The sequence below is a fragment of the Bubalus kerabau genome, chromosome 14 (assembly GCF_029407905.1).
Source record: "Bubalus kerabau isolate K-KA32 ecotype Philippines breed swamp buffalo chromosome 14, PCC_UOA_SB_1v2, whole genome shotgun sequence".
Classification (NCBI taxonomy): Eukaryota; Metazoa; Chordata; class Mammalia; order Artiodactyla; family Bovidae; genus Bubalus; species Bubalus kerabau.
Window position 1 is genome coordinate 84499315 of NC_073637.1, and position 16798 is coordinate 84516112.

The 16798-nt window shown below is 49.3% G+C and overlaps 1 protein-coding gene across 1 annotated transcript in view; it reads right to left on the minus strand.

Moving 5' to 3' along the window:
* Positions 1 to 14787, minus strand: part of SNTB1 (syntrophin beta 1) — a 253458-nt gene extending 238671 nt beyond the window's left edge. Inside the window, exon 1 of the mRNA XM_055546793.1 lies at positions 14049 to 14787. Coding sequence (XP_055402768.1) covers positions 14049 to 14565 — 517 coding nt within the window. The 5' untranslated portion in view covers positions 14566 to 14787. The remainder of the gene's footprint in view (positions 1 to 14048) is intronic.
* Between the last annotated feature and the right edge of the window lie 2011 nt (positions 14788 to 16798).

Sequence of the window (16798 nt, forward strand, 5' to 3'; positions counted from 1 at the left end):
CCTGGTTTGTCCACTTTGTTCGTGGAGAATCTACTTTGGTCTGTCACTCTGAGATTCAATAGTTTCTTGTCACCATAACAGGAGTGGTAGATCAAAAGAGGGTATGATGTTCATGTCATTTGTGCACTCTAAAGTGTAAATAAAGGAAAATCAACCCACAAGATCCAGAGACAAAACAGAAAAAAGAGGTCTTTCATCTGACAAAAAGCGCCTAAGCTGCCCACCTTAAGACGAACGAGATCAACCCAGTTCACCACGAGCTCCACCACTCTTGACTGTCTTAAGACTATAGTTAATGAGCAGGTATTTTGGGCCAGTGGTTCTCAGCCCTGAATGTACATTAAAATCACCTGGGGAGCCTGTAAACTGACTAATACCCAAGATAAATCTCTGACTAATTAAAATCAGGATCCCTTATGGAGGGATCCAGACATGAGTATTTTTAAAGCTTTCTTAAATAGGAAAGTATGCAGAGTACATCATGAGAAACGCTCGGCTGGAAGAGCACAAGCTGGAATCAAGATTGCTGGGAGAAATATCAATAACCTCAGATATACAGATGACACCACCCTTACGGCAGAAAGTTAAAAAGCCTCTTGATGAAAGTGAAAGAGGAGAGTGAAAAGGTTGGCTTAAAGCTCAACATTCAGAAAACTAAGATCATGGCATCTGGTCCCATCACTTCATGACAAATAGATGGGGAAACAGTGGAAACAGTGTCAGACTTTATTTTTGGGGGCTCCAAAATCACTGCAGATGGTGACTGCAGCCATGAAATTAAAAGACGCTTACTCCTTGGGAGGAAAGTTATGACCAACCTAGACAGCATATTGAAAAGCAGAGACATTACTTTGCCAACCAAGGTCTGTCTAGTCAAGGCTAGGGTTTTTCCAGTGGTCACGTATGGATGTGAGAGTTGGACTGTGAAGAAAGCTGAGTGCTGAAGAATTGATGCTTTTGAACTGTGGTGTTGGAGAAGACTCTTGAGAGTCCCTTGGACTGCAAGGAGATCCAACCAGTCCATTCTGAAGGAGATCAGCCCTGGGTGTTCTTTGGAAGGAATGATGCTAAAGCTGAAACTCCAGTACTTTGGCCACCTCATGTGAAGAGTTGACTCATTGGAAAAGACTGTGATGCTGGGAGGGATTGGGGGCAGAAGGAGAAGGGGACGACAGAGGATGAAATGGCTGGATGGCATCACCGACTTGATGGACGTGAGTTTGAGTGAACTCCGGGAGTTGGTGATGGACAGGGAGGCCTGGCTTGCTGCAGTTCATGGGGTGGCAAAGAGTTGGACACAATGAGCAACTGAACTGAACTGAAGTGTCTCTACACTTAGGAGAAGGTGATGGCAACCCACTCCAGTGTTCTTGCCTGGAGAATCCCAGGGACGGAGGAGCCTGGTAGGCTGCCGTCTATGGGGTCACACAGAGTTGGACACAACTGAGGTGACTCAGCAGTAGCAGCAAGTGTCTCTAACATTGGGCTTCCCATGTGGCTCCACAGTAAAAAAAAAAAAAAAAAAAAAAAACCTGCCAATGCAAGAGACGCAGGAGACATGAGTTCGATCCCTGGGTTGGGAAGATCCCCTGGAGGAGGAAATGGCACCCCACTCCAGAATTCTTGCCTGGGAAAAAAAATCCCTTGAACAGAGGAGCCTGGGGGGGCTACAGTCCCTGCACAAAGAGTTGGAATGACTGACTTAGTCCGCAAGCAAATGTCTGTAACACATGGCCAAGTTTGAGAACGACTGTTAGGCTGTACACCAGCGGCGATTCTGCCCTCCAGGGGACACAGGGTGATGTATGGAGGCAGTTTGTTATTACAAGCAGGGACGGAGGATGCCACTTGCAGCCAGTGGGTAGAGGCCAGAGATGCTGCAAACATTCTACGTTACAAAGGACTGATCCAGTCCACAATGTCAATGGCACTGAGGGTGAGAAACGCAACACTCCACTTTGGTTCAGTTGATCTAACTTGTGTACAACCTACTTGCAGGGGCTGTGCAGTCAACTAAGTAGAACTACACGTCTCTCTGCTAACCTCACGTCTCTCCGCTAACCTCCGCGCACAGAAATGAAGGACCAGGTGAAGGTGGCCCAGTCTGCCTCACAGGGTTTCCTGGGTGTAGTGTGCTCAATCTTTGTGTCTGAACCAGCCCTTCTGAGAGATTTGGGATGTAAATCTTCCATCATGCTTTCTTATGAACACTTCAAATCAGGAAATGAGACTCCAATGAAGCCCAAGTTGATATACCATGCCTTCTCCAAAGCAGTGAATGGCACCTGAGTGAATACTTGCAGTTCTCTGCCTGGAGGGCATCTTTTGGGCAGCGGGTATTGGTGACCCTCCCCCTGGAGTAGGGAACGGCTATCCTCTCCAGCATTCTTGCCTGGAGAATCCTGTGGACAGAGGAGCCTGGAGGGCCGCAGTCCATGGGGTCGCAAGGAGTCGGACAGAACTGAAGCAGCTTAGCACACACGTGCTGCTGACCCTCATAGAGACAGCAGCAAGAGTATCAAGAGAGGTAATACCCCCAGCAGGCAACCTTAATGAAAAGATGAGTTGGTAAAATAAGTTTTACTCCCTTCCTCACCTCTCATGGGACCGGTACATTCCAGAGTGGCTAAGTGCTCACAGTGGGGCCCTTCTGGGTTCATTTCCATCATCATCTTACATTCCCACTCTACAACCAGTGTTTTCTGGGGTTCTATCACAAATAAACTTCTTATACTGAGATGTTCATCTGAGGTTCTGCTTCTAGGGAACACAAAAATGAAACAAATCTCGAAATATGTGACACTATCAGATACGAATGCCACACGGGAAAATGAAGTGGACAGAAAGGTACACAGAGAGATCAGAGTCACTTATGGTGCAAAAATATACCTTCAAAAAACCATTATTCATAGAGAACAGCCAAGTCACTGCATCCACAAAACAAGAGGATGCTATAGATATAAAAAGAACGAACAATGAGACCAAGAAAATGTGCTGGAACTTAGCAACAGAACAGATAAACTTTCTAAAGATTCAATACAAGAGTTGTAGATACAAATCTAGTAACTGACCGTGAAAATGAACAAACACGGCAGAGAACGGCAATCAGAGGGCAAGGTAACGACAAAGATTAGCTTCTTGCTGGGTCAGTACAGAGGGTCCTGTATCCAGCCACCAGGATCTGCACCCTGAGGCACTGACACCAGAGGAGAGGAACTGCTGGACACAACACCAGAGCGTGTTCCAGAACCGGAGCAACAGAGCCTTCAGACCACAGGCCCCAATCCACTCAGCAAACCGCCCCCTAAATTTCTTAGTTGTTTTTTCTTCATGACATTCCCAGGCACAAAGAAATACCTAACAATTCGATTTACTAAGTAGCTAAGTCCTAACAACATAGTACATCTTTGAAAAAAATGAAAGGGTGAGTCGCTCGGTCATGTCTGACTGTCTGTGACCCCATGGACTATAGGCCTGCCAGGCTCCTCTGTCCATGGGATACTCCAGGCAAGAATACTGGAGTCATTCCCTTCTCCAAGAGATCTTCCCGACCCAGGGATTGAACCCAGATCTCCTGCATTGCAGGTAGATTCTTTACCATCTGAACCTTCAGGGAAGCCCCTAGTGCATCTTTATGTCCTGAAAAATTAGCGTTTGTTGGGCACTATGCAACTTCTCAAGCCTTGAAATCATATTGGATACTGCTGCCTCCATTTTCTGTTCCACACTACTTTTCACTTAGCACTTATTTTAATTTAATTTCTTATCATAGCAATTGCAGAAAATCCATCTTTGCAAAGATATTGACATCACTGAAGGAATGTAGCAATTTAACGTTGAAACTCCCTTTACTGGTCTGCCTGGGGTACAACAAATGCTGCTGCTTTCCTTGAAACTTTAAAATGTTCCACATGGTGTCCTGGTGAGTTCACTGGTGCACCCTATGGAACCTTGGTACAGTTTGGGAACTACCGCTCCGGTCTGTTGCTGCTGCTAAGTCACTTCAGTCATGTCCAACTTTGTGCGACCCCATAGATGGCAGCCCACCAGGCTCTGCCGTCCCTGGGATTCTCCAGGCAAGAACACTGGAGTGGGTTGCCATTTCCTTCTCCAATGCATGAAAGTGAAAAGCGAAAGTGAAGTCGCTGTCGTGCCCGACTCTTAGCGACCCCATGGACTGTTGGTGTCCCTTAAAGTGCTTAGAAGAATGATTACCAAAAGCCTCACACCTTGTCAAGTTACTCTACACAACTGAGACTATCAGAGATAAAAAAGAAATATTAAGACTTTCCAGAGATAAGAAATAGTTCACACATGAGAAAGAGAGAAGGAGAATGGCATGAGACCAGCGAGAAAAGAGACCAAAGAAATTACCATGTGTTTGCTTCCCAAATGCCCTTTCTCAGAAAGCTGCTGAAGACTGTGCTCCAGCAAAACTGGGGAGTGAACAGACAGTGGAGGTGATGCTTGACCAGGAGAGCGGGGAAGCCGAGGACAGCCCGAGGAGGATGGCCACAGCCAGGCCAAGATGGAGCCGCCAGAGCGGCAGGGCTCCAGGAGCAAAACAAGCAGAACAGGTGGATTATTTGATATGTGTGAACATTTCAAAAAATTATTGCTAGAAATTTGACACGTTAGTGCTGCATTCGGAAAAAAAAATTGAGCTAGGCTTAAGAAAACAAAGCAAATGGAAAAAAAAGAGAAAAACTGTTAGTATTAATAACTGCGAGAATCCTGATCATAGAATACTACTTAACTGGAAAATGGAGCAATACTAACATCATTCTAATTTTATATACATAAACCAATTTAGTCAGTAATGGCTAAATTTGATATATCAAGAAATAGCAGTATAGACATATTATTCAGAATATTAGAATATGTATTCTAGTATGTAAAAATATGTATTCCAGTATTTTAAATAGTCTGCCCATACTGCTATTAGAATATTCTAAATAATATGCCTATATTGCAATATATTCTAATATTCTGGGGAACAGGAGAGAAGATATGAGGGAGGGTAGGTGAAGGAATGCTATAAACATGAATTATTTTGATTTAGAAAAATTCTAAAAATGAAGTAGAGAACAGAGCAAAAAAGAAAAGCCATTAACTTGATCTTCTACACAGACGAAAGGGTGTTTCAGACGAAAGTGCATGAGGCACAGGGCCCCAAAGAACAATGTAATTCCTGTGTTTTATGTTCCTTTCTCCTTGTGTGGTCCTCCCGGGCAAGTCACCTCTTCTGGGAAGCACTCCTTTCCACTTCATGTAGACTTAGTACCTTCAGATACTCCATAAGTTCTGTTATAAGATTTCCTCCTTTGTAATTTATATGCTTATAAAACTTATTTGTAATTTATATAAATGCAGTTTATTACTCTACACCTGTCTCCCCCTCCAGGCTGTTCCATTTAGAACAGCAGGAATTTCATTTCATTCCTCTATAGATTTTTGCTTCAATCTACCAACAAGGTCCACCTTACTAACCATCCTAAGACAAATGGTTTTCTTCCTTTGTTTCTGCTTTGGTTGCACCGGGTCTCTGCCGCAGCGTGCGAGCTCTCTCTCGCGGCAGTGCTGGGCTCCTCTGGTCGCGGGGGCTTCACAGGGTCTCCTCAGTCGCAGCACCGGCTGCACGGAGGGGCTTGGCTCCCCGACCAGGGATCGAATAGACCCACACCCCCTGCATCGGAAGGTGGATTCTTAGCCATCGGACCATCAGGAAAGCACCGAAAAATTATTTTAATAACTAGTTTTAATAACTAATTTTGCGCCATAACTCGTAATTCAAACTCCCCCCCCCCCCACGTTTTTTTCTTCTTCTTCATATTTTATCATCTCTGAATTGGGGAATGGCCTTAAAGTTTCTGAAGGCCTGGATGGAAACCAAGTTCTTACATAGAGTAGTCATAATTTTTCCTCTCATTCATCAAGGGCCCTCCCAATCTGAGGACACTTTAGATTATCTATCTGCCTAAGTACTTGTTAACATTCACACTGACATTCTAAATTTAGATCTAAATATTTATTAGAACCAACTTGCAATTCAGGGCTTCCCTCGTGGTTCAGCAGTAAACAATTCACCTGCCAATGCCAGAGATGCAGGTTCCATCTCTGAGTCGGGAAGATCCCCTGGAGAAGGGCATGGCAATCCACTGCAGTACTCTTGCCTGGGAAATTCCATGGACAGAGGAGCATGGTGGGCTATAGTCCATGGAGTCACAAAGAATTGGACATGACTTAGTGACTAAACAACAACAGAACTTGCAATCAGAATCACAGGGGATGTGTTTTTCCCTCTTTCCACCACTACCAAGTTTGAAATGAGTTCCTTTGTTGTGCCTATCTGTGTGATGGCTTAATTTTCATTTAACCCTGCACTGAAGGGATAACATTTTGGTGTCCCAGTTTTAAGCAAGTATCCTGTAAGACTCCCCATCTTAGTTTTTTCTTTCCTAAGGATACATAAATTTATCTTCCACTGGATGGTCTCTTGGATTCCACAAAATACAGTACTAAATAATAAAATAATAAAAAAAGACTAAAGTATATTTTTATTTAGTAACAGTTACATATTTTACATTTTTAAATAAAAACACGGGTTTCTTTGGGCTAATAAGATCTTGGCATTCCTATAATTACTAGAAAAATTTTCAAAGAGTTTTGAATGTTGCTTTTTTGGTTAAATCCTTATTTGCCTACTATCCCTTCACAAAACACTTTTCTTCATGTTCCTGCATATCAGCATTTTAAGACACAGTTCACATTTTTCCACTAAAAACCACAGCAGCCTACGCTGTGGTTTGGTTGAAGGAAAGTATCTGAGGTGACTAAAAATCATCAATGAAATACAGTCTTGTGGGATTGTAACTCACCCCCACATGGCAAACGAACTCTGCTAGGCCATCTTACATCAGCCAGTTTCTTAGCATGGTAAATCCCAAACTGTCCCCTGTGCCTGCATTACAGAACCTATGACTGAACCCTCTATCCAGAAACAAGACTTAGCTAAGCATGAGATCTGACATACTGTATGGTCAGTCATCATTTAGTGCAGACTACGTTCCAGGCAATGAGCTAACCACTTCACACATGCAAATACTCTACTCCTCACGATGAACCTACTAATTAAGAAACTGAGGCGTGTCGTTAAATACCTTGCACAAGATCACAAGCTAGAAAGCGGTTGCATGCAAATTTAAGCCCAGACAGAATACATCTAAAGCCTACTCTCTAAACCACTGCTTTTTACCTCTTTGAGGAAAAAAAAAAAAATTGCAACAGGAAGAAACAAGGGCAGTCTGAACAGCAATGCAAACAAACTGGACATGTCAGTTGCAGCATCCTCAGCAACTGCTAAACTTCAGTCATAGCCGCTTGCATCTGTGCACAGGCTGACACTTCAGTCCACAGAGAGGAGAAGCAGTCTTGAAAAGTACTGAGCTGAAGTATGGGGCATCCTTTTAATTTCCATGATAACCACGATTAATCATGAACTTTTCCATCTTGCCTATTTCGTGTTGGGGATGGGGCTCATTTGCCTGGGTCTGTTTGGACATTTACTTCCTGGTGCACATTACATATTTTCTCATAAGTCTCACTCTGCAGGCCAGAGCTAAAGGCAAGTGCTATTATAGATCAAAGCCAGTGAAGTGGGTAATGAGGTTTGGTGTATAAAACACGTTATAAACGTGGGGGGAAATTCTGGCTTTTCTTTAACATTAACTGCTTTGAAATGCATCATCTGAAGTAGAATTCTCAGTAGGCCACAGGCTGCCAGAGAGGAACTTCCCCTCTACACGGACCACGGTAGCCTTGGTTAGATGTGTTTCACAAATGTAGACCCTGTGCAATGAGCTATTTTTAACACATATTCCATGGTATGTGTTAAAATGCACCACTGAATGAGAGGAGCAACCCCTCGCCCAGCAGAAAGAAGGAAAAGGTCAGCTTCACTTAAGGAATATGGTCTGAATTCTCAGACTGATACATAAGCTTAAAAAAGAAACAATTAAAATATCTAAGCAGACAGTTTTCATCTCCTCCAGTAGAAAGTGTTCTTACTTATTTGGACATGGAGGTCCCTGAGCCACAGAGGGGGCAAAGGCAAAGTGGTTCTAAACATAGCATGAAAAGGATAACTTCCCTTTCCCATCACTTGTAAAGTCATGTCTGGCCCCTCTTTTGTTAACTGTCTTTCAAGGCTGGTCTATGTTAAGTAAGTGCTTCCTGGATTTATAAAGTCCTTTCTTCACCCCTCTTCTCGACAGGGAAAGGTTCGGTTTCCTTATCAGATGCCAAATGTTTATCGCTGTGGTCTAATAGCATGAGTGCTGGAGGATGGGAGTCGTAAAAAAGGGTCATTGATACGTCCCCTAATTCCTTCTCTCTCTCCCTCCTTCCTTCTGCCTGTCCTGCCATTTCTTCCTCCCTAACACATTCTAACAGCTTAACGTATGCCAGGTGCATGCATGGATGCTCAGTCGCTCAGTTGTGTCCAATTCTTTGCGACCCCATGGACTGTAGCCCACCAGGCTCCTCTGTCTGTGGGATTCCCCAGGCAAGAATACTGGAGTGGGTTGCTGTTTCCTCCTCCAGGGCATCTTCCTGGCCCAGAGACTGAACCTGAGTCTCTTCCATCTTCTGCATTGGCAGGCGAATTCTATACTACTGCACCACCTGGGAAGCCCAATGTATGCCAGGTACTATTGCTTTATATTCTGCAGTAAAAATCACCCTATTTGTCTTACTAATCTCCACTACTTCACATGCACGTATGTTAAGTTGCTTCAGTTGTGTCTGACTCTGCAACCCTATGGATGTAGCCCGCCAGGCTCCTCTGTCCATGGGCTTCTCGAGACAAGAATACTGGAGTGGGTTGCCATGCCCTCCTCCAGGGGATCTTCCCGACTCAGAGATCAAACTTGAGTCTCTTATGTCTCTTGCATTGACAGGGGGATTCTTTACCACTAGCACCACCTGGGAAGCCCTCCAAGTACTGCACAATCAGCCTTAATTGCCCTACCTCACTGCTTACTGCAAGAAGAAGCCACGTCCTATTCCTCTGAGGCTTCTCCTAGTCCCTGCATGATGTCTTGGGCTGGTGTCAGTGTGCAGCAGAAAAGCTGATGGAGTGTTAGATAACCTGATTTCCAGCTCCATCACTGACAAAGTAACCTGGGACCAGTCACCCAACCCTGGCATTTCCATTTCCTCCTGTACAAAAGGGGAATTATAACAGCTGTCCACTCATCCACAAAGGGGTGATCTGGAGACAAAATCATAATGCATGTGAAGCCCCTCTACAAACCTAAGTCCTGCTCAGGGAGGTGCCCCCAAGTATAGTTCAGGATCAGGTGCCCACACCCCAGGGCAGCTGGGTGGGCACAGGGGGCCACTCACCTCACTAGTCTCGCCAACTTCATGCTAGAAGCATGCTTGAGGGAGTGAGCTTATGGAAATATGAAACCAAGTGTGACATTTCCCTGACTCAAACACTTCACCCTCAGAATGAAATCCAACTCTAACAAGCCCTACCAGCCTTGACCCTGCTCGATCCTCTCATCTTTTCTCACTCCTGCCCCTCAGCAAGGTCTAAAGGGTACATTCTTCCCACTCAGACTCAGGTACAGCTGACAACCAAGCTCTTTTTTGGGCTGAGGCACTGGCCTTCTGCTAGCCCAAGGGGGGTTCAGCTTCCCTTCCCATGGGCAACCATTGCAGCCCATAAAACCCTTTGAAGTTCAAATTTTCATCCAGTTCTGAGGCCATACGCCAGCAAACTCGCTACCCTTCTCCTGCACCCCTTCTCCCTGTCCGCTGCCCCCAGCACTGCAGAAAGTGGTGGTGAAAGTGACATTTCAGCGACTCCCCACACCAAGCCCTCCTGGGTGGCACTGAGGAAGCAGCTTTGAGCGACAGGGTGAATGTCAACAACCGTCTCTGACGTTCTCGCTTGAGTCTCCAGTTTTCGAGTTCAGTTCCACGGGAGACTTTTGTACTCAAGGATTATACTGCCCACCCCTCACCTCCACTCTCAGAACATTCTACACTCCTTGATCTCAACAAATTCTGAAGAAACTGATTTTATTGTTGCTTCAGCTACAAACAGGTTGATATAGTTCAAATTATGATTTTACTATTAATATAAGGGCAACCCCCCCACCCGCCCCGCTCCTCCACCCAAAGCTTCCAAAGGCATTTGTGCAGGTGTGCCCTGCCCTACTCCAGAGCGTGCGCTCCTGGAGTCATGGGGCACAACATCTGCACGGCTGGACGCAGGGTCCCTGTTCTCCACTCCCGAAAAAGGGAAATGAGTCTGTAGTGTGAAGATTTCTGATCTTAACTTTGATGCGCGTTTGGTTTGACACTGACTTAACTGGCATAGTTTATTCACTATTTAAAGTCTGAATTGCAGTTTAGTCTCTCTGCTCGCCATGTGTCCAACAATGGAGGCTCCATCACGTTGCAAATCTGGGCCATATCGCGGCAGACCCCTCTCGACAGCCAGACACTTGGTGATTAAGTTGGGCTCACTGTCCATTCCTGCCTCTCCCTCCGGGTGGCCGCACAATGACCGTTTCCGGTCCGTGGCTGCCGCCTGATGTCAGCACGCGAGGAGCGCGAAGAGCATCTTGAGTCCAATAACTGATGACACGTCCGCTGACTCAAGCAGACAGCTGAAGCAGAAGTCAGTGTCAGTCTCACCTTGAGCTTTTAAGTCTGACAGACCTGGGTCTTTTCTGTTAGTTGAAGCAAATAACCTGTTATCTATCAGCTTCAGTTTCCATTCAGTAAAATTAGCAAGAGTAGCACTAGCCTCAAAGAGTTACTCCAAGTGTAACAGCAACAAGGGACAAACGAGGGCGCGCACACTGAGTCCTCAAGAGCTGCTGCTGCGACTGCTTTTGCCCAGAGCAATGGTCTCCTGAGGTTACAGTTCTGTAGTACAAGAAAAATAAAAAATGAAATAAAAATGTAAAAATATAAACTCTAGGAGAGGAATAGGGAAAGTCTGTTCCTTAGAAGGGACAAGTTCATCTTCATTTGAATTATAGAAACTAAGCACAGCAGGCATTTGATATATGCCCCCTGCTTCCTTTAAGAAAATGCTCAGAGTACTCTTCCTTATAGCAGCCCAGTAAATAAACGTTTATGTATTCTCATTTTTCAGAAGACACTGAGGCTCGGGGAGGTTAAGATCCTTCTACGACAGAATCTAAGACTAGAATGCAGGCACTGAAATTTGCTGGGCTTCATTTCGGAAGAAATGTAGCCCTTGATTACATTACTAGCGGTACAGCCCTCTGTACATTAGCAGATGGACAGAGGAGCCTGGGGGCTACGGTCCACGGGGTTGCCAAGAGCTGACGCGGCTGATCGAGGCGCACACACCGTTAGTACACGCAGCGAGTTTCCACTAGGGGGCACACGTCACGAAATGAGCGGTTGTATCAGCATTCGTTGAAGAACTCAACGAGTCTCCATCTGCTCCCTCAAAAAAACAAACCAGAAAAAGCAATCTAAGTAAAAAAAAAAAACTATTTGCCATATAAATATTTATTTAATGCAGCTCCCTTAGCCCTCTCATCCAACTAGATTACATCGGCACAGTCTTTCCTATGTAGAAATTCTGGAATCAAGATGGCATTTCCGTGCAGGAGCAGTGGACAGGTGAGTTTTAAAAGCCCTTCTGGTGGTTCTGGTAAGTCCCTTCAGCTGGGAACCCTGTACTAGAACTAGCCAAGCTACAAGAGAGAAGTTGTGTGCTATTTGATTTGATGATACATGACCCACCTCATTTAGGATCAATACTCTCAGAAGAAGAGATACTGTTTTGGTGGGGAGGAGGTTTCTGGTTTATCTTAATAGCAGTTGATTTCTGAACACTCAGGCTTAGAATAAGACTGCTGCCCAAACAAAGTCCAGGTGGGTCTTGTCCAGGAAGCCCACAAGTCTTCCCCTAAAGCTCCTGCCTGTAACACATAACAATCTGTTGTAAGACTGTTACATTTAGAGGTTTTTACAAAACTCACTTTTCAGTTGCCGCACCAAAAAAAGTCAGACAACTGCTTGAATTATTTTCTTGACTAAATTTATTTTTAACTCCCGGAATCATATTTTCTTCTTCTTCAGGGGAGAGGTAGATTTTAAAATTTATTTCTTTGCTAAGTCACTATTCACTAAATTGAAACGGAGGGGGAATAAAACAAAAGACATAATCAAGGGCAGTGCCTGAAATAGAAATGACCTGCCTTTGTGCCCCCTGATATTCTGCTGTAATATTGCAAGCCGAGCAGGTGTCCAGCCGTTTATAGTCCAAACTACACTTGCTCCAGATTCCACCTGCCCCTTGTCACACAAGCCAACACACACTTGAATCAAGAAACTTTTTTCTATTTACTTATGTTAATAATCAAGCCAAAGCAAATAGCCTTCCACTTTCTGGATCCCGGGTAGCAATTAAATATGAAGACATCGCAAATACTCTAGACAAATAAGGGTTGGGGGAACCTTCTGTATTCTAGGCCAGGAAGTGGGCCACCATGGACCAGAGTTGCATCAGCTGTGACAGGGAAGAGCAGTTGGTTTCCAAACTTCAAACTTTCTCGGTTTCACAGGTCGCATTGCAACTTCATGGGTGAGCAGGAAATCGACTCAAGTTCTTAATTTAGGACTTAAATCAACCACCAGTTTACAAGGTCTCAGTTGAAACATTCTGTTTCAATGGCCATGGTTTCATTTATTCATTTACTCAGCAGGCATGACATGGAGCTCAAGGGAGAGGACCCATAATCAAATAAAAGACCCCAGACAACTCAATCTACAGTGTGTGGGGGCAGCTGGCTAAACAGACACAAAGAGGAACGTACTCCACAGCTGAGCGGCAGACAGGGACACAGAGGGAGAGACGGGAGCGCAGTTGTGGCAGGAAAGACGTCCACCCCCTCAGCGCCCCCACCGCCCCTCTTCCGCACAGACGGACACACAGCCACACCAGGACACACAGCCACACCAGGACACACGCCGCAGACCATCCTACTCACACTCTGTAACCGGGGTAACGGGGCCTTAAGGTCTCAAGAGAGGAGGTGCTAAGACACTTCACGAGCGGGGGAAACTGTTTACAAACGTAAAGTTGTTTCCACACCACTCCGAGGGGGTGCAGGGGAAACATAGGGAAAACTCAGGCAGGAAAAAACACTCCACCAGCCCTCCACCCAGAGCGACCTGGAATCCAGACCGACCGGCCAGGCACCTGGCAGCAGAAGCAAACTTTTGCGTAAAGCTGCAGCACACCTCCCAGCCTCGGCACGACTCGCCAGAAGCCCCGTTTCCAATTTGGAAGGAGGGAAGCCGGGAAGGGTGGTGGGAGTGTTGGCATTCACACGTGGCCCCCTCTCTCGGACCCCTGTGAGACTCAAACCCCCACCGCCTTTTGTACGCCCGGCTGCCCAGGCTTCTGAGAGAAAATCGTGCCCGAGCAGAGTCGCGGTCACTCGGTGAGCCGGCTCCGTAACGTGGCCGTGAACCCCTCACCGCCAGCTTCACCTGCAGCCCCTACACGACACCGGGATTTCGCGCGGATAAAAACGAGGCAAAGTGCAGGCCGCCCCCGGTCCTCTGCCGGGCAATGGGTAGGGGCTCAAGAAAGCTCGCTCGCCCGGCCCTTCCCTCCAGCCCTGCCAGGTCAACGCCCAGGACGACCCTGGGGTGGAGACGAGTTGCCCCCAGGAGGGTAGAAGTTGTCACAACTCGGCGCGCTGCGGCCTCCGGAGGGCGGCTGCAGGCGGGGCGCGTGCGGACGGGGTGGAGGCGGGGAGGGAGGTAGAGGGGGGCGCGCACCCCGGGGCGCGTGCGGACGGGGCGGGGGGTGGGGTGGGGTGGGGTTGGGTGGTGGGTGGAGAGGGGTGGGGCGGAGGGGCGGAGGGGGGGCGCACCCAGAGCCGCGCGCCCCGCGATGGCCCCCGGGGGGGGCGTGCGGACGGGGCTGCGGGGGTGGGGTGTTGGGGGAGCTCCCCGCCCGCCCCGCGCCGGTCCCTCACCTTCCAGCAGCACCTCGCGGCCCGCGCGCTTCAGCGCCTGCACCGCCTCATCGTGGGTGGCGTCGCGCAGGTCGGCGCCGTTCACCGAGAGGATGGCGTCGCCCACGTAGAGCGCCTGGGTCTGGTCAGCCGCCAGCCCCTTGAAGATCTTGCTGATGAGGATGGGCATCTTGTTCTCCTTGCCGCCCTTGATGCTGATGCCCAGCCCGCCCAGCTCCTGCTTCAGCACCTTCACGCCGCGCTTCTGGCTGCACACGGCCTCGGGCACCCGCTCGGGCGGGTCGGTGAAGGCTGTGCGGACCCCGGCGGCCGCCTCCGCGGGCCCCGCGCCCCGGCGGGACGAGGCTCCGGCGGCCGCCCCGAGGCCGTTGGCCGCGCCGTCCTCGCAGCTCAGCAGCAGGGCGTCCTCGCCCAAGTTCACCAGAACTTTGTGCCAGCGGTCCCGCACCAGAACTTCCAGCAGCCCGCTGCGCGGCGCGCGGCCGCCCCCGCCGGCCGGCCCCGCCGCTACCGCCATCTTTCCGGCATTCTCCAACGCGCGCCCGCGGGGCAAAGTGCGGGGGGCCGCGCGGGGAGCGACGAGCGCGCCGGGGGAAAGCCGCGAGGGCCGCGCGGGGAGCGACGAGCGCGCCTGCGGGGAGGACGCGGCTCCGCTCCGGACTCGCCGAGCCGCCCCGCGCGAGCTGGCGGCCGCTCTCGGGCCGGCCCCCGGCCTGATCTGGGCGGGGTGGAGCGACCTAAAAGGAGAGACGGAACAGGAGGGGAGAAAAGAGCCAGCTGCAAAAGCCCGACCGAGGGGGCGGGACGGCTGCGCGCCGGGCGGGGACGGGCGGGGCCGCGGCCGCTCACCTGTCCCGCCGCCACCGCCCCCCGCGCGCGCGCGCCGCCCCGGAGGGCCCCACGCCGTCCCCGGGACCCCACGCAGCCCCGGCCCTCTCGTCTCCCCGCCCCGCCCCGGGGACCCCACCCTGCTCCAAGGGACCCCACGCAGCCCTGGCCCTCTCCTCTCCCCGCCCTGCCCCGGGGACCCCACCCCGCTCCAGGGACCCCACGTCTCCTCCGGGAGCCCGGCCCCCGAGGACCCCCACTCTGCCCCGGGGACCCCACCCCGCTCCAGGGACCCCACGCCCTCTCCGGGACCCCGTCCCGCCCCGAGGACCCCCACCCTGCCCAGAGGACCCCCTTACCGCGGGCGCGCGCCGCCTCGCGCGGTCTGGGTGTCCGGCGCTCCTCCTCCCTCCCCCACGGACGCTCCCAAGCCCGCGCCCCCCTCACAGCCTCTGCCCGATCGCCCCTCAGTCTGAACCCCAGCCGAGTCTAGATTGAAGCCTCCTCTCTTCCTCCTCTTGCCCAGGTCTTACCTGTCTCTCCTCTCCGCCGGGACGCCCAGGTGGACTCAGAGGCCCCGGGTTCCCCGAGAGTCACGAGGGAAAGGCTGGCCCGCGAATCCCAAGTGAAACGTCAGCACAACTCGAGTGCGGGACACAGTCTTTAAAGGCAGGACATCTTTGTGCCGGGTCTTGGGAGACGTGTCTCCGTCTGCCCCAGGCCCCAGGGACAGATGCTCTTCCAGTCCTAGCGGAATATATGCTCCCTGCTTCTGACCTATCTCCCTACCCGCCGCGCCACCCCAAATGCTTCCTGTGACTTTCTTTATCCCGAAGATCCAATAGAGAAAGTCCATCTTAAAGAACGCAGTTGCAATGGATTGTGTCTCCAAAGTTTCTTTATGGGTGACTTATTTGCAGCTTAAGCTGCGTTTTTCCTGGGATGAGACATTATAATCCCTGGTTACCTTCCCAGTGGTAAGGTAAGCACTGGAAATGCCAATGTAACCCTTAGATGACTCTTTCAGAACCAGCCTAGTCCCTGAAACTCCTCAAGTTCTCCTCCACCCGACAGCAGGCCTCACGGAGCTCTGGAAGCGTTTCACATTTCCCAGTTATTAATACCTCCCTTCCCCACTTCTCTGTGCCCTCTCTCCAAAAACAAACAAAAAATTCACCAATCCCAGAATTCCTAAATGTAAACCCGACCCAGCAAAACATCAGGAGGAAAGAAGCCTTAGGAACACATTCCCACCGATGCGTATCATCACTGAAACTTCTAACCCTTCCAGCATGACTCACAGTTTTAAATAAGAATGTTTAAAAAATCCAGACCAATCCCCAAAGATTGGGTGGTTGGTATTCCAGGCCGGGACCCAGGATAAAATGGAAACACTGGATTTCCTTTTTTTTTTTTTTGAAGTCACTGCAGGTAGGTCAAGGGGAAGGCTTAGATTTATACTTCTGCCTGCAGCACCCTCATTTCCAGTACTGCTAACCCACCAGTGCTCTAAAAGCTGTTTATCCTCTCATTAGCCGTCCTCAGGCCCGGACAGCACCGGCAGCGCCCTGCTGGGTGGGAAGCCGGAGGGTCCCACCCTCTGTTTAGAGACGCAAGTCCGGAGCGTCTGCCAAGTGCGCTGAGATGGAGGTGGGCGCCAGAAGGCCAGTGTGATGATTTAGAAATCAACCCAGCTCTGCCCTGGGACTGACATCTCTATCCACGTCGCACCTGGATCTCCCTCTGCGGTCGAGCGATGTCAGAGGCCCAGGCATAACTAGAAGTAATGTATCGATTTGTCATCAGAAACTGCGAGCTCTGGGATGGAAATTTCTCAGAATCCCCACAATAGGCACATTTTTTCCAGGTAAGCAAACCTACGTGGGAAGGAGTAGGTTTCTTTGTTGAAAGTGGCATCAGAA